General features: G+C 42.8%; 1 protein-coding gene and 1 long non-coding RNA gene across 2 annotated transcripts; one reads left to right on the forward strand and one right to left on the reverse strand.

The window, feature by feature from the left end:
* Nucleotides 1-4,021: 4,021 nt before the first annotated feature.
* Nucleotides 4,022-11,403, reverse strand: LOC118718526. Its single transcript, XR_004987848.2, has 3 exons — nucleotides 10,651-11,403; nucleotides 8,041-8,116; nucleotides 4,022-6,796 (listed from the first exon to the last, which is right to left on the reverse strand). It is a non-coding gene; the product is annotated as an uncharacterized LOC118718526 (long non-coding RNA).
* Nucleotides 11,404-17,705: 6,302 nt separating this feature from the next.
* Nucleotides 17,706-21,372, forward strand: BHLHE22 (basic helix-loop-helix family member e22). The gene has a single exon (XM_036437029.2). The coding sequence runs from the start codon at nucleotides 18,558-18,560 to the stop codon at nucleotides 19,662-19,664; it is 1,107 nt and encodes a 368-aa protein (XP_036292922.1). The 5' UTR covers nucleotides 17,706-18,557; the 3' UTR covers nucleotides 19,665-21,372.
* The last annotated feature ends 560 nt before the right edge of the window (nucleotides 21,373-21,932 follow it).

Raw genomic sequence — 21,932 nt, forward strand, 5'->3', positions numbered from 1 at the left:
TTCTAATTTTTATTCTTTCTGTTTTTTTAAAAAAAGGTTATAATAAAATATTAACTTTGCATATTATAATGTGCTGCAAATAGTTCTACAGATATAGTTATTTTTTATCTTCTTTACATTAACATTTGAGTACAAAGTTTTTAAACCTTTACATGCCACACCTTTAAACATTTCCTTTATGATTTCTATACTTGGTGTCTGTTTCAGGAAGTCCTTCCCGCTCAGCTCAACCAGGTAGGTCTCACTGGCCTCCTGCAGGGCTCCCATAGCTGCACCCTGGAAGTTTGGTGAATCACAAGTTCAGTCAACTTCTGATAACGCCTGATTTCGCCAAGTGCCAAAGTATCAGGCCTGTAACAGTGCGGTCTGTTTGCTCATCCAGATGAGGGTGCACTCTTTCCAGTGGCTTTGGTAGCCAGTTGCTTCTCAGACCGGTAGATTTGGCAGCAGTCTGCTCTGAAGGAGCCATGATATAGCAACCTCTTTACTTACCCCCTCAACCCCTTCCCCTACTCCAACACACACACTTCTTTTCATAGTGTGAATGAGGTGAGTGATGTCAGACATAATACCTCAAACTACATAACTGGGATACTGTGAAAATTAAAGATTTAACCTTTGTAAGGTGAAATCCTTTGTAAGGTGTTTACCGTGATTTCTGATGCATTGTAAGACTTCAAGAAAGTATTGCTAGTTTTTTGTCATTATAAACTTCCACTGGTCTTAGACCAGATGCACCTGTGAAGCTAAGTCTGTCCTTTTGTCTTTCACTGAAATGGGCTAGTTCTCAAAAGAAAAGCATATAATTAATTTACCTCCCAGAAATGTGGTGACAATTTACTAATTCATACTATAAAGTGCTTTGGGAACATCAAGTGAGATGAAAATGCTAAGTATTGTGTGACAGCTTTCCTTTGAATAGCATCTTCTATACACAGTCATGTTACCTGACTTAATTAAATAATTCAAAGGTGAATAATAAAGAGCAAAGGAAGAGGTAAGTGAAGAGGTATAATCCAGGGAGCAGGGAATGTTTTCAGATGAGATTTAAAAATAGGGTGAGTCAATGAGGCAGAGAGACTTTGAAAAGCTGTTTTACTTGAGAGAAGATAGAGACAGGTCTCTTCTTAGACAATCTGCTCCATTTCCTGGGACTTCATTAGGACATTAAATGCATCAGCATATCAAGTAACAGTGAATGTTAATAGGGATCATTGCTGAGACCCGGAAGGGCACTTAGTTACCATTTGGGAGAGTATATGAAGTCATTACCCAGAACTGTCGAAGTCAGATACAAGTTGGAAATGTAATAAATTGGGTCTGGCTAACAGTGAAGATCTGTGAGTCTCTTCCAGACGTTAGCGTTGCTCCCGGGAAGCCCTTGCTCAACCAGGAGCCCCATTTCCAGGCCACCTGGCATCTAAGGGAAGCTGTGTGGCCATTCTGGCTGCTGGAGGGTTATCAGAAGTGATGTGTGTCCCTTCCAGACTGAGGTGGAGAATTGGTGGTTGTGCTCTTGCCATAATCGTTTCCCTTCTCCTGGCACCTTTGATATCCCCAAGTGGAAGTTAATAGCATCCAAACACAGAAGGAGCCTGCATCCCCGAGTCCCTCCTTGAAGGGAAGCATCCAGGAGAGTTTCCCACATCAAACACCCACCTGGGGCCAAGCCTGGGTGAGAAATAAAACTGTGTTTGTTAAACCACTGTACTTCAAAGTTGTTTGTTACCATTCCTAGACACTTTTTATCGTTCCTAATAATATATTCTTACTTTTAAAGTTTAATTTTTGACCAAAACACATACTCATTAGAATAAGCCGTTGTCACAGGCTATGCAAAGGATAGAGTGAAAGGGGCAGGGAAGAAACAAAAGCCCTTGCTGGAAGAATGCAGATGCGATGTGGGAAGTGAGAGAGATCACAGCAAATAGGTCAGTATGTCCGAAACGAAGAGCTGGGCAATGGTCCACTCTTAAATCCAGCACAGAGGTCAACTAGACAAGGAACATTCCTTCAAAGTGGTTGGATTTCAGAAGCCAAATGTCATAAAAGCCTTTCATGAAAGCAGTTTTCCTGGAGTGTTGGTTGAGTTAGTCAGACTAGGGTGGGTGGGGACGAGTAAAACCGAGAAGAGAAAATAAATTTAAAATGATGCTTCTTCCAGAAACTTGCCATCAAAGGGAAGGAAAAAGTACAAAGGTAGCTAGATGAAGCTGCAGGAATGAGGGAAAGGCTTGTTTTGTTGTAGGATCGGAGTGACTGGTGGATATTCGGGGAAATGCTGCAGCCGAAAGGGATGATGGGAGAGGCCGGGCAGCTCCTGAGAAAACGGGAGAGTGTGGTATAGCATCCACGTGGAGAGACCTGCTCTGGGTGGCAGGAAAATCACCTCTTTCTCTAACAAACCAGGGGCAAGCACAGGTGCAGACTGGAGGAGGGATGGCTGCCTGGGCTCACTGTGGGGATTGTAAAGAATGTAAGGGATATGGACAATTATGTTTCAGTCAATCATAAAAAAGAAATGGGAATTAGGTTAAGACAATGTACAATGAAATAGGAATGAAAGTATATAGGAAAAAGGAAAGAGGAAGACTGGCCCTTGCTGTTTTGGCTCAATGGGTAGAACATCAGCCTGTGGATCCAGGTTCAATTATCATCAAGGGCACACACCTTGGCTTCAGGCTCCTCCCCCTCCTAGGCCCCGGTTGGGGCTTGTGCAAGAGGCAACCAATCAGTGTGCTTCTCTCACATCGATGTTTTTCTTCTCTTTCCCTCATCCTTCTACTCTTCCTAAAAATCCATGGAAAAACATTAAAAAAAATTTAAAAAAGCAGAAGACTGCAAGGATACAGAGATAGAAATAGATTCACATAAAAAAAATACAGATGTGAAATATAGTAAAAACAATGCATAGAAGGAAAAGACAGTCTTTTTATAGATACTGCACTATAGTTGATAGTTACCCTGCAAATATTCTGAGTTAAATGAGGAAGAAGTAAACTAATTATTATCAAGAGTATACCAAGTAATGGACAGACTAATTTGACAAATATTTTCTCATTCATTCCACATCACAACAGCAGTGGTATTATTTTCATTTTTTTCTAATGAGTTAGATGGAATTCAGGTCACAGCTATTGAGTAACAGAGCTACCATTCAAACTCATGTCCTGAGACTTAAAAATTCACCATCCCTTTACACTTCCAACTGCTATTGCTTTAGGCAATGGAAGGGCATTCACTTTAGAGACAAATAAACCGGAATTGAAATATATTTTTACCACATCTCAGTTGCTTTATTTTCAACTTTTTGATAACAAGGTTTATGACTTTTTCGCCTTTGTATTACTTACGCCTAACATGGTACTTAAGTATATGAAAAGTGGTCAATAAGTGCCCTGGCCAGGTGGCTCAGTTGGTTGGAGCATTGTCCCAAAGACCAGAAAAGATGCAGGTTTAATTCCCAGTCAGGGCACATACTTAGGTTGTACTGTAGGTTTGATCCCTCATTATGACACATATGAGAGGCAACTGGTTAATGTTTCTCTCTCCTTTCTTCTCTCTAAAGTCAATAAAAATATATTCCCACGTGAGGATTTTTTTAAAAAAATGTGTCCAATAAGTGATTGTAGTACTACATTTCATTTCCTTATGTCTATTTTCATATTCACAGCAGGATAAAATAAAAATATTACTAAGGAAGACAAATGAAAGTGAAAAAATGTTTTTTAAAAAACTCGTAATGAGATAACCAAGAAACAACTAAGATGTAAAAGTAATCTATGGTGTAGATTGCATAAAATAGTATATGTAATTGCCAGGGTTATTTGAATGATTTGCACATGTTGATGACAGCGGACCTATGTCAATAGACAAGAATAGCACATTCCTGCTCTATGCTAGATCCTAATATTTTTAAGTGGGTATATTCAAAAAGTCTAAACAGAGTATTGTTGTCAATTAAGTATTATCAAATATTCCAAAAGTGCTTTCTGTGTTCCAAACCTACATTGAATTTTAAAATTACACTTCTATGTTCACACAACAAATAATTTTTATTTTTGCTTAAGTGGCTTTTAACCCTTTTTCAAATTCCATTTGAAGAAGCCCAAAGAGCCCTCCTTTTAAAGACCAGATTTTAATTTACACAATTTTAACAACATGGAGTTAAGAGTTTGGAAGCAAAATAATGCATATTCTAACAAAAGTTCACAGTTTTAGGTATCAAAGGAAATCATAATATGCATAACGCACAATAAGCAACATTTGCAAACTATATGTATGGAGCGTGGGTACATCTGGCATAATATTTCATTTGAATATTATATTTGTGTTATGCACTCAGCATGTCAAATAGCACCACTTATTCCAGTCCCCTAAATTAACAACATATTTAAATGCTTCACTTCAAGTCTATAACCAACCAAGCCCCAAACCAAAAATCATACGAAAAGGGAATGGTCTGAGCTAACATTAAAACATCAGATTTTATTTTTATTTTAAAAAATTAATTTTATAAGTGATACATGATTTTTCAGTGAAATGCAAGCCAAAACACAAGGAAATAATGATTTTAGACCCAACAGGCCAGAAGTTTTTCTTACTAACCATAAGTGAACATAAGCCTAGACATCTCCAAGCATAAAATCATATAATTAATAAATATGTAGAGAGAGGTATAAGTGACTATAAAATAGTGATTGTTTTTATTCATGTTTTAAAATTACTTAATGATATTTTCACTTAACAAAACGAAATGTAAAACATTCTAATTTTGGATAAAATTTTAAACCAAATTGATAAAAGTGTTAATATTTCTTCTAGATTTTTTTACACTCCGGTATTTTGGCTAGATATGGAGGTTTGAGTGCAGGTGAAATACCCTGGGATGGGGTTGGGGGGTTCTTGACACACACAATCCAGTAGTCACTCACTCATTCAGAGGTTCTAACAGACCCTTGGGAGGAGTAAATATGATAAGTAATGCTTCTCAAGCCCCTCAAGTTGATAGCACTCATTTTATAGGTAGTAAAATACTATATTCTTCTTAAGGTTCATCATAGAAATGCAGGAAAATGCTAGGGTTAGCCAGCCATGCCTTTGTTTTCTTATTTCCCAGGAACGTTATGCTTGAATGGGTTTCTGAAGAGGACCGTCTTTCTATTTGACCTGCTGTTCTGGAAGGTGAAGGGGCAAGTAATGGAGTAGCATGCCTTCCTGTATGTAGCTCACAGACCATGGCTGCAGCACTTTCTTTCTCTTTGAGACATAAAATAAACTGTGTAATTACTCGCATCCACACATTAAGGTCACAATGAAAATAAGATGAAATCTGAATATGAGGAACATAAAATATCAAATATGTGTTTACAAATGTATTAAAAAAACAAAGAATCAGTGAAGGAGAGGAAGCTATGAAGATGTTCACTAGCCACCCTAAAAAATATTCAATAATTACAAGGATGTGAAGTGTTGAAATTGTGTTATGCACTTGAGTAAATGGTAAATCCATAAAATCCATTTTTATATTATAAAATATTTTAGGAAGTATCTGTTTGTCTATCTAATGGCCCATTGGGTAGTAAGTACCTTTGTAATCGCCAAATAAATTTACAAGCCCAGAAGAATATCATTACTTTCCATCTCTTTTCTAAAATAAACTCTCTACATGCCATTATAAGGGCAAAGGAGTGTGTATAGACTTAAGAAGAATGGAAGGTTGTGAAGGGAGGGAGTGTCCTTCCTTGAAATAAATAAGAAGGTAAAATTTGCTACTTTCAGTCACTAGTAAAAATTTTCTTTTATATTTTATGATATCTGGAAGGATGGTTGCTGCTGCTGAAATTATATTAAATTAATTAGATAACTGCTCTATGTATTGGATACCTGAACCATGTCTACAAATTCATTTACGTACCACTAGGTGGCAGTAGTGCTATCTAGGGCAGCATGACTAACACCTCTTTATAGCTTCTGGAGCTTCCCAACTATTGCACGTCTCATCTAGAAGATTTTTGTTGTTGTGAAAATACAACTGAGTTAACAAATAAGAATTCATTAGATATCTGTTTCCAAAAGAAATATTAGAATCCAGATTTAAAGAAAGGTGGCCTCGAGCATTGTTGAATATTACTGTATGGTTCTGCATCCCATTGAGTTGTACTGCACAAACTGAATCAAGTTAGATAGATGCTGGGATGTTTAAACAAGTTTTGTCACTACTTACCTTAATTTAGGATACACAATTACTCTGACATGCTTCATAGAGGCACCAGCTTTCCTCATTCTGCTCCTTCAAGTGAGTTTTAAACTGGCTGCTTACTCTTATCAAGATGAGAATTACATTTTATCCTGCTAATGAGCTTTGAAGCATAGTTTCTCCTTGCAGGACTATTATTCCTCAAAAATAGACTAAAGAAATTATTGCTGGATCCCTCTGCTTTTTCTTTTACCGCTCACAAGCCCAGGCATGGTTCAAAACTGCCAACCCTGTAAAGAGTCACACTCAGTGAGAATCAGTACTTTCTTACTTATATCGTCATCTGTAAACCTCTCTCATATATTCCTCTTTTGAAGCTTCTTTTGACAGGGGAGGACTTTCCCCCGACACGTTCTCTTAAGGTATCTTATTAAGTTGGCAGTGTTCAGGATCTCCTCAGATCTCTCCCCAAAAAAGCTTTGCTGTTTTGTCTTTCATTGTCCTTCAATATGTTTTAGAGTTGACAGATGAAATTTATATTAAAGCTTCTATAGACAACAATCATGTCTTCCTTCATACCTTAATCAATATCAGGATCTAAAACAAAAACAAAAACAAAACAAGGAAACAGATTCCCTCTTAACTGTAGTCTGAGATCGTTTTCAACATGCCATTTTAGTGACATAATATATTTTTTAAATTTTTTAAAAGTCCACGCATTTAAAAGAAAACCAGCTGTAACATTTTCATTAGTAATTAGAAAATATGGGAACTTGATGGTACAAAAACAAACAAACAAACAAAAACAAAAAACAGTGAAGTGCTGCTCTGACCAAACTCATAGCAAATTACTTTCTTTTTTTAAATGGTAGCATGTATCAACACAAATGGCATTTCTGGGTCGTGGCACATCAAACTACCCACAAAAGAAGGATGACTTAATTGCTTTGACCATAAGTCAAGAAGAGCTCAGTTGACAAATATAAAAATATATTGGTGCTATTTGCATTTGCATGTGAATAACCAGTGATTTCATTTTAATGCCCAAGTCTGGGTAACAAAGAAACCCACAGGTAGTGAAACACAGCTGGCAAAGCAATGGATACAATCCCTGACCAGGGTGTCTAAGGGTGCAAAGGACGCATTGATCTTGTCAGCTACATCCGAGGGCAGAGGAAATACCATTGTCGGCTCAGCTCCTTCAAATTCAGATCACAATATTTGAGAGTTTATGTCTTTACAGGTTAAGCAGTTAAGCATTTACAGAGATTTGCTGCCTGTACCATCGCCGTTAAATGACTTCCTAAAAATCTTTTAATAATTAATTATTATTCTAAATATCTAATGTTACTGTTAATAGCTTAACTTGCTTCTCATAATATCACCTAGCAATGTATTTCCAATAAATAGTCAAAGCAGAGTGCGGCTTGCTATATTTTAGAGTTTACTATGTAGCAGCCCAAATAAAGTACAAATATATAGAAGAGAAAAAAAATATGACACAAAGAATAGGACATGTCTGTAGCCCTTGTATTAAATGCGATTCCAAAGCAAGTATTAATCAAATGTAGACTATAGACTCTCCATTCCTTCTAACTCATTATCTTGAAGATGATGTTATTTTCATATTCTCTAAACTTTGTCATCTAAACAGCAAACTTAATTCAGGAAAAAATAAAAACCTGTCATTGCTGATTACCATAGCCTGGATCACAGACATTTAAATCAAAAGTCACTTGAGTTGGAAAAGGTTTAAGTTTTTTCAATAAATTATTTTTTATAATGACTATAAAAGTTATATAGTACACAGAGGCTAGCCGGAGCTAGATACTTTACTGTACCTGAATGGCGGGGAATACTTTCTGAGACATAAAGCTGACAAGCAGACATCCAAGTGTGACCGGGAAATAGCAGCCCCTGAAAGATTAAAGTGTGAATTTAGTAACCTCAGAGGCAAATGCCATTGTCCTTTCACTCCCTGGCCAGGAGACAGAATGGGCAAATGACAACACAAACACATGTAAGGAGATCAGAAAGATGAAAATCATACTCCAAAATCACTTGTCAAAGCTGAAAGTGAGAATTTTTGCCCCACAAAAAATCTTTATTTCTTCTGCTATTTAAAAAGTAGTTCTATGAGCATAGTAAAACATCAGCATGAAATGGCCTGATTTACAAAGTTAAACTGAAAATTATTCATTATTGAAACTCAATAAAGTCACTAACATTGCAATATAATCATCAAGTATTTTAAATGACCTGAGTTTTCTTAAAAAATAGAATTATTAGTGAAAAAGCTCAAATATCTGTGATTAAGCAAAAATATATATTATTCATGAATATCATCATATTTTTAAATGCATTCTTGATCCAAACAACATGAAAGAATTTGGTTTGAGGTCATAAAATTTGAGGAGCAAATAATGGAGTGCAAAAGAGCCTGGAGGAAATATTAACACTTTTATTCATGCAATCTTTTATTCTTGACTGTTTTAATTGTAAAAAAAAAAAATGCTATACACATAATAAACAGTAAATATCTTTCTGTCACCCATAAATCTCTTCACTTTTTATAAAAATATTTAAAGTAACTTATGAGTAACCCTATTCTTGAACCTCCTATCCCAATTAAGTGTTCAGTAAACTTCTTTTAGACTTTTTCCTGCGTGGACTTATCCACATAACTTTCTGTTTAATAACAAATATGACTGTGGCATATTCTAAGTTGCTTTTGAACTTAATTATGTTTTAGAAGTGTCTATCCATATATATATATATATATATATATATATATATATATATAATTTAATTTTATAGCACCATTCTACTTTATGGAATGAAAACACAATAATTTATTTAATTGTTTACTGAACAACATTTAGATTGTTTTGTAGTTCTGCCATTTCATAAAATCCTTATAAATATATCTATTAATTATGTCATTATTTCCATAGGTAGATTCTTAGGTGTCAGAATCCAAGCCACCTTCCCAATAAGATTGTACCAATAACTCTGCATATTGTTAACTTTTTGAAATGTGGACTATTTTAAAAATTTGTTTTAATTTCTATTTTCTTTATAATTTGTCCAACACCATTTATGCCTTCTTCCACCTCCACTCTCTGAATATCTTTGTATGTCATATTTTTTACCATTTATAATTCTTTTGTTAATTGCCAGATTAAATTATTTTTCTATTGGATATCTTCTTGTTGTTTTGCAGAAGCTCTTTGCATAGTTGATGTATTTATTTTCTTCTCCTAATCTATAACTAGTCTTTTCACATTGTTTATGGTCTCTTCCTTTGCAGAACAGGAATTTTAATTTTTATGTAGTTAAATATGACAACCTTATCTTGTGTGAGTCCTTTGATTTTTGCCCTGTTTAGGAAAACCTGTCCACCTCAGTCTCTAACATACCTTCACTATAAACATAGTAATGCTATCATCGTATGACTTTAAATGTATTTCTAAATCTACATAGAATTTATTTAACTCTGATTCTAATTAAACAATAAAATATAAGTAGAAATACTCTTCAAATACTTACAGAATAATGAAACTTGTGCGCAATAAATAGCTGAGGTTTAAAAAGAACAAAAAAGTTTTGACAAATCTGATTATCTTTTCTGGTAAAAAGAAAATGCCATAATTAAATGAACTGGTCAGTGAAGACAAGATGTGTAATAAAGTTAGAACTTTGACATATGTTGGCTCTATAGACTTTCATTAAAAAAATTAATTTAAATTGGCTTTAAGGTGAAACTATCCATCAACTGAATTGACATAAATTGGACCATAAACAACAGAAATAGTAATAATGTTGACGTAACCAGCTATAGGAAGGAAGAAAACAATATCGCACAGAGATCACTGACAGGTCCAGATTCACAAAGCTTTTACATAAACAATCTAGAAGAAAAATAATATAATCATCAATTTAACAAATGTCACTGAGCTGAAAAGTGTTACTCCACATACTCAGAAGCATTATAATATAAGAATTTTCTGAAGGATGGAAACACAATGGGATATTCAAATCAGAATTGACATTGATCCAAATCACAGCCATTCTTCTATCCATATACAGTTAATTTAGTCAAATTCCACTTTGTAACTGGCTAGAGACAAATCCATTTAGTTTGAGATAGCAGGAGACTTTGCACTCCACAATTTGGCAATCCTGGCATTCAGGAGAAGGGAGAGGCAAAGAAGGGTATGGGTACTGGTGGCCTGGGAACATAAAAAGTTCCACAGTGACGGCCCCCACTCCCCGTGACATTCGAACATGGTCCAAGCAGCAAATTGCTGGCCCAATCTACCTGCACTTGAAAGTTATGACAGGAAAAGCAAATAAAGTACAAACCAACAATGCTCATTAAAAGTGACTATTCTGGTTTAGATGAAACAGTCACAGATGCATAAAAAAGTGTTAACATTAAATCCCCATACCATTTTAGTGTTGTTTGCAAAGTGCTCTCACACAGTCTCCTTTGATTAATACCCTGAGGCAGTAAGAGAAGCCATGATTAATAGATCCATTTTCCTCCTAGAGCTAAGTAGGATCAAGAAAATTGCCAAAGATTACACAGCTCCTCTGCTGAGAACCTGTGATTCCTACAACACCGGCTCATACCTTTAAAAGCAATTCGCAAAGGAGAGCAATCAGGTTTAGACATCTGTAAAAATAGTAATTCAAAACTTCATTTTAAAAGAAAAAGCAAATAAATACACTAAATGTATTCTTTATCCTCAAATCTGTGTACCTACGTTTCCTCAGCCTTCCTTCCATCCTTGTATAATATTTCCCTAGGACCCTGTTCTCAAAACAGTGGGAATATGGGAAGCAACTCCAGGGAATAAGAGTACAGAGTGGGGCAAAAATCAGTTTACACTCAAGAGTACATGGAACAGAGTTTATTCTCGTGGTATTCTTTATTAAGTATTGTATTATTTTCCACAAGAACAACTGTAAACTTACTCTTGCCTCATCTGTATTTAAGCAGGTGGATTACAAAACAATCTTCTGGGAAAATCTCAACTTCTTATTCAGGAGACAATAGGAGGGGTTCTTTTGTTTGTTTTTGTTTATTTGTTTTCAGAAACACCTAAAGCCTAAGGGGTTCCCAAATCATGTTTGGGATTATCTTTTAAAGTCCTCATGCCACTGTGGTGATAAGCATTTCCCACATGGGTATTACATTACAATAGACAGACAGCCTTGGGCCATGACAACTGTATGCAAATGATGGCCCTTTCGAGTAGTCTGAATAAAACACTTCATTAGAGGAATATTATTATTATGTTAAGGAACTCTTCTCATGATGCCTGTAGCTGTTGATTTCCTTTTTATAATACTTCCTTAACAACAAGTAAATATAGCACCAATGTGAACAACTCAGTCAGTATAGTTTTCAGCCAAATACAGTAATGAAATACAAGTTGAATGTTTCTCAAACATAAATTAAATATGACTATGTCCAACAATACTGCCTTGCTAGAATAGATCAAATGACCTCATCAAAATTGTTTGAGAAGGTGTCAAGCTTAACCATGTTAAATTTCAAAATTTAACTGTGAAAAACTCTCTAGCTAACCATCTGTTGATCTAATTCCTCCTAAATATAATCAAATTTCTTTCAAACAGAGACTCTTGCATTGACAGAATAAATGAGTCCAAATATTTGGTTTAATAGATCTTCACTTTAATCAAATAAAATTAATCTTTCAACTGAAGTGAAGTTTACATTTGTCTGTTTGATCTACAATGGTTTTGAAGGATTTCACAATATTTTGTACACTACAAAAACCATAGATACTTTTATTTCCATTTCAAACAGCTGGCCTGAGTATATAATCCTGGATGAAAAATGTCCTTAATTGGGATGTCATCTCTAAATTTTACTGGATTTCAGTCCTATTTATAAAAGGGAGCAAAGTTTGCAAAAATGCCCATATTACAGAAACATTTTAATTCCAAAAAGTGTTAGGTAGTCATGATTCTAATTTGTGCATTAAGTTTTTGGGAAATGATTTAGCTTCCGGTGGAATTTGAGGAAGACATGAGACTCAAAGACTATGAGATGAGAGATTGTTAATTACATGGAGGGCTGTTGATATAAATGGGGCAGACTATTTACTAATGTTGACTCGTAAAATTCTATGAGGAACTAGCAGAATTTATGTTTCAACACACCATCACTTCACATTAGTCTCCTTTCTACCATATGTGGTAAGCATCAGCCACAAAAAGTAAATAAAGAGAACTGCTTTTACTGAAAATACCCTTGAAAGAGAAATCTGTTGGTGATTAAAGTATCTGAATAGTGTAATTCACAGCACTTGGTTTTCACTAGCTAAATGAATTTCTGAGCACACCGAGGTATTTATAAAATTACGGTATCATTTGCATAAAATGACTGGTTCAAATTCTGTTTTAGAAATTGAACCTGTAGTTTAATTTCCTCTATCAAGTTGGGAATTTATGATAAATTAAGGAATCATGTTTATCATTAATCCCTAGGGTAATAACTATATTTGAATCTATAGAAACTATGTGTGTAAACAACTCCTATTTATAAATATTAGCTTCCATGATTGCGTCTGACAGCTTGTAATGAATTTTCAGCTCATGTTTTGTAATGGTAACTGATTTATCTCAAATAATTTTTGAGGAGTGAGATAGAGTATTTGTTTCCTATTCAGCATCTCAGTATTGTTGTCATCCGCCTCCACCTTCTCCTCATTGCCAGGAGGTGGTGCTGTGGGTTTTAAATCGCAGAGCTGAAAATCCCAGAGCTGATCAAAAGCCCTTTTCAGTTTGTTTCTCCCTTCATTCGTGGAAACCAGGCAAGCCCTAAAAATGTTCAACAATTTTTCCTCGGGAAAAAAAAATAGAATGTTTTCCAACATCCGATAAAGATAAGATTTGAAGGAGGAATCAGAAATAAGTGCATCAGTCCCTCGTGAGTGCAACTGAATGCAGAACATTCCAGTGAATTCTTCCAAACTCTTTTCTATAGCTTTCCTCCATCCCCACCCGCACATCCTGCATTGTCCTCCGGGGCCTCGGCAATGCAGGGCTGAGACAAGTTTTCCCACTTGCTTACAAGTCTTCATTACCTGAGAGGCCCCGCGGGCACCAGGGAAGCCCTTCGCCCGGGGGACGTGCCAGTGAGCTGGCGTGGGGCGCACCTTCGCGCTAAAAAGGCTGCTCCTTGGGGCGCTGAGAGTCTCTCTCCAATCTGTCCAACCTGAAGCTAACTTGTGGCCAAATATTCGTGAGGATCAGCCTCTTCTATTTAAAGTAGATAAAGAGAAAAGAAAACAATTTGGGGGGCGGGGGGAGGTACTTTTTATCAACAGGTTTTCACTTTTCCACAATCTAAGTCCTGGGAATTGCCAAGCACCTCAAAGCCACGGTAAAGCCGGGGCCTTCGGAGCCAGGGCAGCTCCGTCCCAGCTTCTGGGGCCCTGCACCCTCGCGGGTCCCCAAACACACGTGCACCCAGAGTGTCTCTCCGCAGGGAGCTCTGTAGGGCCTGGCGAAGTGGGGCGAGGGGGGGGGGGGGAAATACTGATGACAAAACGATCCCAAAAAGGCTCGGGCTGGAATGTCTCCGCCACCGAGATGACCCAGCCTTCCCCAACCCGGAGGGGAGGGGGCGCAGGACCATAAGCCTCAGCTGTGCGGGCTGCAAGCGGACTGGGCGCGAAGAGGGGGGGGGGAGGCATGTGCAAGTTCAAGGCCAGCAGGCCTCCTGAGGCTGAAGGGCGGTCTAGAGTGCCCTGGCCTGGAGGGTGGCGGGGCGCCCTGGGTCTAGGCGGCTGGGGGATGGGCAGTTCCGGAGGGAGACCCCCCGGGGCCTGGGGCCTCTGCGGTCCCCGCCGGACTCGGTCTTCCAGGCTGGGCTTCTCCGCTGGACATTGCCTCTAGGAAAGCAGTCCCACCGTTCTCAGAATTTGCTTTTCCAGAGCAGCTCCCAAGCGAAAGTTCATGTCATTTTGCTAAACTTTGCTTTTACTTTTTAGAATGTTCTCAAATGGATAGATTGAATCTCTCTCTCTCTCTCTCTCTCTCTCTCTCTCTCTCTCTCTCTCTCACACACACACACACACACACACACACACACACACACACACACACAGGGACCATCCTGCCTTTCAGAAAACACACAGACACCCAAATCCAAGTGTTCCCGGGTTCCCCCAGCTTTTTAATCCAGGTGAGCAGTAAACGGTTTATGGGGCTATAGAAACAACGAGGCGCCCAGGTTTCGCTCTTCCAAAGTAGATTAGTCCGCGTTCCGTTCTGATTTGATTTAGGCCCCTATTTCAAATTTCAAGCAAAAATGAATAAAGACGATCACTTAAAGACATTTAAGTAGGATCTAAAAAAACTAGTTTGGCCTGAAGCTCCACGCTCTGTAACTCCAGGGCGGTGCTGCTTGCTGAGCATCTTAGAATCCTCCCCAAGCCTTGGGTGTGTTCCCTCCCTTCCCGCTGGAGCCAATCCGGGTTCATCTTCCTACAACATGCTCTGGCCACTGTGAGTTTTGGTCTCCAACCATCGGCCCAGGATGCTCCCTGCGCCAGCGGATCTCGCTGTGCCAAGCAACCCAGACCAGCACCCAGAGCGCGGTGCGGAGTGTTGCTGGACTGTCCCCTCCACGCCTCCCCCCCCCCCAATCTCGCCAGTGGAGTGGACTGAGCTCCCAGCATCGTGCTGCGGGCACAGGAGATAGCCCCTGCCTTTCCTGAGCCCCTTTCCTGAGCCCCCAGTGACCTCTGACAAAGCACCACCAACAGAGGACTTCAGTTCCCGTGCTTCCTTCTCTATTTCAAATTTCTGGGGTCATCAGTGAGTCCGGGGTGCTCCCTGTGGGCTCATTGCCCACCCTTTCTCGCCCACTCCTTCCTGCCGGGGAACCAGAATGTGTTCATTTGGGCTTTTCCTCTGCTACTTCTCCAACTTGCTGGTTACATCAGGATGGGCCTAGGCCCTTTCCCCGCTTCCTGGCGGATCCAAGTTCAAGTGCAAAGAGACCCTGCGCTCCTGTGGGCAGAGGGCACTAAATCAGCCGCAGAAACGCCGTCCCTCCGCTGCCTCAAACCAGGTGTGGGGATCCCACTCAAGTGAGGGGGCAGAGAGAGCCAGCCTAGGCCAGGACTTAGGGCTGGCGACGATTGAACCAGGTAACGGGACTCCAGGCAGATGTGCTTTCATTGTCCCATAAGATAAATGCGGTGCTAAGTGCCTGACAACTCCCCAGAAGCAATCAGCAAACGTTTACAAGTGCGTAAACCTCCAAGACCATTCTCCGAGGGTCGTCACAAGGCCCACCTTCAGAGCTCCTATAAATTCTCGGGCAGTTTCCCCAAAGCGAAATGCTCACTTGTCTACTAAGCAGCCACCTCCTCCGGGAAGACCTGGGGGATTTTTCTAAGCCTAAGAAAAGGGGTTTTTGGCTCCTACCCAATGAAATAAAGTTGCGCAAAAGTTTGTCCCAGATTTTTGGATGGCCATGAGTGGGGGAGGGGGGCGGGGTGGAAGGATGGCGTGGAGGTGGGGGGGGGGGGAAGGGCTAGGACGCACTTGGTTATCGGACAGCAGCGAAGAATCAGGATCCTGGGAGGGTCCCAGGTCTAAGCCAGGTCTAAGGAGGCATCCTGGCTGCTTTCTGTGGCCACCCTGGCTGGGCTTCCCGGCCCTGCAGGACCCAGCTACGCCCAGGCTCCCACCTGGCTTGGGAGTGAGAGGTTCTTGGCCCCTCCAATGCCCACTGACTGGCTTGCAGGGGTCCAGGCGTCCCGCGGAGAGTGCCAGCCCCCTGGGAAGGCTGTCTCCATGAGGAACCAAACCAGGCGTCTGTCCGTCCGGGACACCTCTCCACTCCTCCTGGAGCCACGGCGCACTGGACTTCCCTGCATGTTTATAGAGAACCCCTTGTTTACAATCCCAGGAAAAGAAAGCTGCTAATTGAAAAACAAACAAACAAAAAACAACCACAAAACTGTAACAGGAGCGCGTCTTGAACTTCTAAAGGGAGAGGTAAACAGCTGCGAACGCCAGGGAAGGGAAGAAGGGAGGGGAGCGGAGTGGGAGGGGGGGAGTTGGGTCCCCAGCGTGATCCGTTAGCTGGCTCAAGCCTTCCAGAAGGGCCGGCCTCGGTCCCAGGCTGGAAAGCCTCCCGCAACCCGCGTGCTCTTTGACAATCTTTGGGTTCCAGTAAATTCTGGGGCGCAACGGGAGCCGAGGACTGGGAAAGAAAGTATTGGGGTCCCGGAGAGATGGAACCTCAGGCCATTAGTTTGGAAAGACGCCGCTGGGCCCCCATCCAGCCTCTCCAGGTGCCCGTGTGGGCGCCGCTGCGCCGGCCTCGCCCTTCCTTTATGAAACCAGGCGCCCAACTGTTCCAAATATCGCCATTCAGAAACAGGTTCTGCGGGCGAGCCTCATTTGTGAATCTATTACAGAGATTAATAGATTATTTCTCCCTTTTTTCAACTAATTCTCAATTGGGAAATTTAACCATATGGTAAGGAGAGAATTAGAATTTCATCACATTAGAGCAAAATGTAATGAAAAGAGTCCAACACCTGGGGCCAACTCGGAAAGCCACAATTAAAAGGTTTTTAATGAAACCGGAGAAACCAAAAAAAATCTCCTAGGCTTCGGCCGTTCTGCCACATAAGGAAGATTTATGGGAGATGCTGGGGAATATTGTTTTTACTGGTGTCATAAGGATGAACACCAGCCGCTAAGTGCCATGTGCTCCCAGACACGCAACTGGGGCGGCGGGAGGCGGGGGGCGGGGGGGAAAGAATGGCGTGTACCCCCTCCCCACCCCCAGAGATGCCCTGTTCTCAGACCTCCCTTTATCAACCCAGGCAGGTCCAGATGTCCCGACGGGGCTTCCTAGCCCTGGCGGTGACTTCTCTGGGCAAAAAAAATATTTTTTTAATGCAAATATGCACATAATGCCCCACTTGGGGTGGGAGAGGATTCGACTCCCTGTAAAGTTGGTTATTCCCAGATTTTAAATCTGGAGGAAACTTTGAGAAATTAGTTCCTTCCTGTTTAGGAAACCGTGTGCCTCCGTCACCATCATCACTGTAGCTGGGAAATGGGGCAAAGACACCCCCTCCACTTTTAATCGAATGGGCTGCCTAACCCATGTGCTCTTCATCTTTTTCTTTTTCTTCCCTGGTTGGAAAGGGGGTGGGGGGAGTGGTGGGGATGGGGGTGGAAATAAGTCCGTGTTGAAGGGGGGACGCGACTGCTTTGCTCTCTCACTAGTTGAGAATCTAGGGTGAACTTGGGGGCCAGTCCACCCGCCCCCAGCCCCCAAAACCCCATCTCCAAATGCAGCCCAGTGCCATCCTGTGCACATGGGTGGAGTATAATTCTCGCCCAGAAGGGTGATTTAGCACAAGATGAGGCAGCAGTGGCAGTGGCGAGGGAAGGGCAGCGGGGTGGGGGTGGGGCTGGGGGTGGGGGGTGGTGGCTTTCCACGGGACTCCCAGGCTACGCTGCCGATCTACAGTTTGCTGAAGGAGCAAAGAAACATCCTCCTCGGCTCTAAGTGGGGCTTTTAGTGTGCTCATTGATGAGTGAAAGTCGCCACACATGTCAAGCTCAAGGCAGTTGTTGGGTTACTAACGGGACCCGGCGCCTTGCAAACATATGCGCGAAGTTGTGTATGCAGATGGCAGGCGGAATAACGGAGCGGGCGCCTCGTATAAAGCCCTCGCCGCTTGTGCCGCCTGTCTCCAGAACCTGGGAGAGGAAACTATTCAGCCTCGCGGCCAGGGAGCGCGCCTGCGATTGTTTGTGACCGTTTTAATCCTATTAATTAAAACGTTAACCTGATTGGGTAGCGAGCGCCGTCCCAACAGGCGAGTCTTCCTCCTCATCATAACCTACTCAGAGAGATAATGATGTAAAAGACTCTCCCCCGTCTGTGGCGGCGGCTGGCTGGCTGGCTGGCTGGCGGATGGGTCCGGAAATCTCTTGAAGGTGAATCCAAGCAAGATAAACGGTGCGGAGCGGAGCGCGGGGCTGCGCTCAGAGCGGCGGCGGCGGCGGCGGCTCCGCTCCCCGCGCGCCCACCCTCCCACCATGCGGGGCCGCGGCCCATGGTGAGCCCCAGCAGCCCGCACCCTCGGCTGGAGACGACGAAGAAGAAGAGGAGGAGGAGGAGGAAGCGAGCGCGGGGGAAGACGAAGAAGAAAAAGAAGGGGAGAGGGGCTGCCAGCGGCACCGGGACCCACGAGAGCATCAGCCCCAGAGGAGCCCGGCTCGGGCGCATCCTCCGCGCCGCCTGACTCCCGAGCGGAGGCGGCGGCGGCGCCGGACCATGGACCGCGGGCTGCACCTCGGCGCGGCCGCCGCGGGCGAGGACGACCTCTTCCTGCACAAGAGCCTGTCCGCCTCCGGGGCCAAGCGCTTGGAGGCGCCTTTCCGCTCCGCGCCCCCGGGCATGGACCTGTCCCTGGCGCCGCCGCCGCAGCCTCGGGAGCGCCCGGCGCCCTCCTCCTCCTCGTCGCCCCCCCTGGGCTGCTTCGAGCCGGCTGATCCCGAGGGCGCGGGGCTGCTGTTGCCGCCGCCGGGGGGAGGCGGTGGTGGCGGCGGGGGGGTGGGCGTCCCCGGGCTGCTGGTGGGCTCCGCCGGGGTTGGGGGCGACCCGAGACTGAGCAGCCTGCCGGCGGGGGCCGCCCTGAGCCTCAAATACGGCGAGAGCGCGAGCCGGGGCTCGGTGGCCGCCGAGAGCAGTGGCGGCGAGCAGAGCCCCGACGACGACAGCGACGGCCGCTGCGAGCTGATGCTGCGGGCCGGGGGCGTGGACCCGCGGGCCTCCCCGGGCGCCGGGGGCGGCGGCGGCGGCAGCACCAAGGCGGCGGAGGGCTGCTCCAACGCCCACCTCCACGGCGGCGCCAGCGGTCCCCCGGGGGGTCCCGGTGGAGCCATCGGCGGGGGTAGCAGCAGCGCCGGCGGTGGCGGTGGCAGCAGCAGCAGCAGCAAGAAATCCAAAGAGCAAAAGGCGCTGCGGCTCAACATCAACGCCCGGGAGCGCCGGCGGATGCACGACCTGAACGACGCGCTGGACGAGCTGCGCGCGGTCATCCCCTACGCGCACAGCCCCTCGGTGCGCAAGCTCTCCAAGATCGCCACGCTGCTGCTCGCCAAGAACTACATCCTCATGCAGGCGCAGGCCCTGGAGGAGATGCGGCGCCTGGTCGCCTACCTCAACCAGGGCCAGGCCATCTCGGCCGCCTCGCTGCCCAGCTCGGCGGCGGCGGCGGCGGCGGCGGCGGCCCTGCACCCGGCGCTGGGCGCCTACGAGCAGGCGGCCGGCTACCCGTTCAGCGCCGGGCTGCCCCCGGCTGCCTCCTGCCCCGAGAAGTGCGCCCTGTTCAACAGCGTCTCCTCCAGCCTCTGCAAACAGTGCACGGAGAAGCCTTAAACATCCCCCCGCCCCCCCCCCCCCCCTGAGAAACATCAGACCGACCCAAAAGCTAGAGGAAAGGGAAGAGCTGCCCCCCACCCCCTGCGTGTTGGCCCTCCGGTAGTTGGGACACATTTGCAGAGCAAACAAAGCAGAGGCGAGAACTGGGAGAGGAGATGTGTCAGAGACAAGCAGGACTTGAGCCTTGACATCCCCAGATTCTGGGTCTTCGGAGTGGGAGGGCGGGAGGAAGGAGGAGGAGTTGAGCTAAAGTATGGATGTCTTTTTTTTTCTTTTCTTTTTAATCTCAAAAAAAGTGGCGACTTTGGTGGCAGCCCAGGACGCCAGGAAGCAGTGTTCCTTTAAGGTTAAAAAATAAGTTTGAAAAGTAGTCGCTTGGTGATAAAGTGTGGAGAGTTATTCATACTAATCATACTAATCATTGTGCATTTGGCTAGTGCTGACTGGGAGAGGAGTCTGGGGTTGGGCGGCTTGTAAGACGGACTATTCATTCAGACAAGTCAGAAAGGGCACTTGGAAATACATTTTGACTCTGAGCCAGGAGAAAAACAATGAAAGGTAGATTTATTTAAGTGTAAAGAAGAAAGCGAGAGACACGTTGCTATGAAAGACTTGTATTTTTTATTGTCTCTGAACTATGGAAACGCTGGAAAGTTTTTGGCAAGAATGATATTAAAAAAAAGCTGTGGCTGAAAGAATTGCATTTAAAAATATTTATGTGCACCTTGTTCCTTTCTACTCTGCAATGATGTATTAACCACTCATGGTATTTATTTGTTATTCTTCAGTGACCCACATCAACAGTATTTATCATGTGTTAAGGTCCTGGGTCTTACTTATGTGCAGATTTTTTTAATGCCTCTAAAATTGTTTTATAGATTAACTTATACTGTGTGCCAAGTGTTTAAAAGGTTTATTTGCCAACAAGTATGAAGAGACCTATTGATGTATCTGAGCTGCTTAGGTTTATCAAAGGTCACCTGGATTTTTTCAGTTGCATCATCCCTGTATTTAAATTGAGCTTTAATAAATTGCTTCAGTCCAAAAATTACAGGAAAGGTGTATTCTTAATTGATGAATGAATTGATCTCTTTTTTTGAAAGGGGACTCCTTTGCATTCTTAAAGGGAAAAACATCACAGCAGTAGAACCTGAGTAAGACCATGCTAAGCAAATTTTTTTTTCCAGACTGTGCTGTGCATTTTTAAAAGCTCTTAATTTAATTGCTTTTAATATATATGTACATATATAAGTTATTTTACTTGTGGAGAATTATTTAAGTTAAAAGACTGGTTTGATTTGCCTATGGTGTGAAATCCTTTGTTATTTTTCTAAAAAAAACATAAAATAAAATTTAAAAACAAAGCTAAGGAAGAGCAAGAAGCTATTTACCCAAAGTGAGCTTTCAGTTTTAGTTTGCATGGCTGCTTGCCTGCCTTTCTATCCTACAAAAATCAAGAAATCCTTTTTTTTTTTTTTTTTTAAAGAAAAAGAAATGGAGTCCTGTTATTTTCCACTTCTTGCAGATAATACAGGTTTGTCAGGTTGGATGGCGAGCTGGGAGCTGTGATGGATCTACTGGTGGGTTTTGGATGTATAAAGAATGATATATATTCAATAGGTCAATCAGACTGTGACAGCTATGTACAACCATTTGTATGTGTATCTATGTCAGAAAGAATCTTTATTAAAATATTTTGATCAAACATTTTATTATGCTGTGCTTTGTGGGAGGAGCAGACACCTCTCCTCGGTGTTACTTTTGGCTTGAAAGGTAACAAAAAAGAAAGGAGTTTCAGAGAAGTAGAGTTTTATCAGGGATATACAAATAGGAGTGACTCCAGTTCTCTTGTGTATTTGGTCAAAGGATGATGGCTGGGCCTGGTGGTCATTGGGGAAGAGAGCAGTGGGGTCAGTGGTAAGACCCAGGGACGGTGCAGGGTGTGCCTGCTTGGCAAACTTTGAAGGCCATGCTTTCCTTGGAATTCTTTTCCTACTTGGTGGTCTTGCTATCCATGTTAGAATCCAATCAAAGATGGTGAAGTTTCTTAAAGAGTTTTGATCAAAATGTCCCTTTCCATCTTGCCCAAAAGCCAAGGGAAAAAAAAAGATGGATTTGGATTCATGGAGGATGACTTTCATGGTGGCTGTCCACATTTTTTTCTGACAGAAGAATCAACCAGGTTGAGTTGTAAGTGTAAACAGTGCCCATAGAGATTTTCAAAGCTTAACAGTGTTGCTTATTAGTGAGATATTTAGGGACTCT

Source organism: Pipistrellus kuhlii, unplaced genomic scaffold (assembly GCF_014108245.1).
Source record: "Pipistrellus kuhlii isolate mPipKuh1 unplaced genomic scaffold, mPipKuh1.p scaffold_m20_p_14, whole genome shotgun sequence".
NCBI lineage: Eukaryota > Metazoa > Chordata > Mammalia > Chiroptera > Vespertilionidae > Pipistrellus > Pipistrellus kuhlii.

Coding starts and splice junctions, on each gene's coding strand:
- BHLHE22 (XM_036437029.2), top strand. CDS start 18,558: ATGGACCGCGGGCTGCACCTCGGCGCGGCCGCCGCGGGCGAGGACGAC.